The sequence below is a fragment of the Otolemur garnettii genome, unplaced genomic scaffold (assembly GCF_000181295.1).
Source record: "Otolemur garnettii isolate 467f Iridium unplaced genomic scaffold, OtoGar3 scaffold00010, whole genome shotgun sequence".
In the NCBI taxonomy this organism is placed as follows: domain Eukaryota; kingdom Metazoa; phylum Chordata; class Mammalia; order Primates; family Galagidae; genus Otolemur; species Otolemur garnettii.
Genome location: NW_003852405.1, coordinates 34,165,039 through 34,166,622, shown reverse-complemented (window position 1 = coordinate 34,166,622; position 1,584 = coordinate 34,165,039). Strand labels below are relative to the sequence as shown.

General features: G+C 35.9%; 1 protein-coding gene across 1 annotated transcript in view; it reads left to right on the top strand.

Annotated features, from left to right (window-relative positions):
- Positions 1-1,584, top strand: part of CTH (cystathionine gamma-lyase) — a 14,177-nt gene that overhangs the window by 9,308 nt on the left and 3,285 nt on the right. The window contains exon 5 of the mRNA XM_012801661.2: positions 908-1,039. Coding sequence (XP_012657115.1) covers positions 908-1,039 — 132 coding nt within the window. The remainder of the gene's footprint in view (positions 1-907; positions 1,040-1,584) is intronic.

Here is a 1,584-nt window from a genome sequence, read left to right as displayed (position 1 = left end):
CTCTTTTATTTTTTTAAGAGACAGTCTCACTTTATTGCCCTTGGTAGAGTGCTGTGGCATCACAGCTCACAGCAACCTCCAGCTCCTGGGCTTAGGTGATTCTCTTGCCTCAGCCTCCAGAGTAGCTGGGACCACAGGCACTTGCCACAATGCTATTTTTTTGTTGCAGTGTGGCCGGGGCTGGCTGGCTTTGCACCCGCCACCCTTGTGGCTCACCTTACTCACTGAGCCACAGGCGCCGCCCCATATTATCTGTTTTTAAAGGGAACTATAATTAGGTTTTCTGTCACTTTTATCCTTCAGTCTAAGCCCATGCTCTTCTAAAACCCATAGGTGCCTATAGTTTCTAGTGCATTTGGCATTATTTAAGTTCATATGAAAGATATTTTTGAACTACAAGTTGGAGTTTACCTAACAAATGAAAACAATATAACCTAGATGTAGGTACCCTTATATTAATCTGAAATTTAAAACAATAATAAATAAAATAAATAATGTTTTTTGGCATCATAGGGAGAAATCTTTTTAATGAAAATTATGGGATGTATTCTCATATAGTCTATGTTATTTGTCTTTGAGAACAAAATTTCTAGATGCTGAACTATGTCTTTGGAAAATAATTAGAATAATTAATGTTAGCACTTTTTTTGGCTTATACATACGTTATCTTATTTGATACTTACAATAGCTCTGTAAGTATTAACAGCCCGTTACATTGATGAAGAGGATAAGTTACTTAGCTCTGGCCTCTCAGAAATTGCAGGAGAGGTGAGGATTCAGATTTGAACTTTTCAACTTCATCATCCAGGCATTTCCATTACATAGTAGCTACCCAGGTTGTTACAATGTATGAGATACGTGTTGAAGAATATTTTTATAAATTATTGTATTTACTGAATGATCTTAGCTTGTTTGGCTCGAAACCCCCACAAACCCCAGCCTGAAGATGATCGACATTGAAGCCTGTGCACACATTGTCCATAAGCATGGAGACATTATCATAGTTGTGGATAACACGTTTATGTCGGCGTATTTCCAGGTAAATGAAAATAAATTATTTTGGCATGATTAGTAGACCAAACATATGTATAATTAGGAAAGGGGGGGACTTACATTGAAAATATGATGAAAGTCATGGAAATCATATTTATTAGACAAAAAATTAAATTTTAACTTTTTCCAGGATTAGTTAATATCTTTTCAAAACTATATTAATGTCTTATATAGTAGTTGTGTTTTCTAACATGGTCTCAGAGCTTTCTAGTTCTCTTCAGATGTGTGAACTCTGAGAACATGGCTTTATTATGTCCCTGTATCTGCCATTGCCAAATGCGTAGTAAGACCTTCACCGCTAGGGGTTGGTGACAGACCAGGCATATTATAGTTGAGTCACATCTCATGTGTTCTTACACATACTATCAAGGAAAGGCTGTCCTCAATGACATCTCACTAGATGTCACACATATTTCTCCATTTCTTTTTTCTTTCTAGTTTTTCTTCTTTTTGCCTACTTTAACCTGTGTTATAAATCACTTCATTTGTGCTACATTATAGCTTTATTTATGTTTAAATATATTGCTTTCA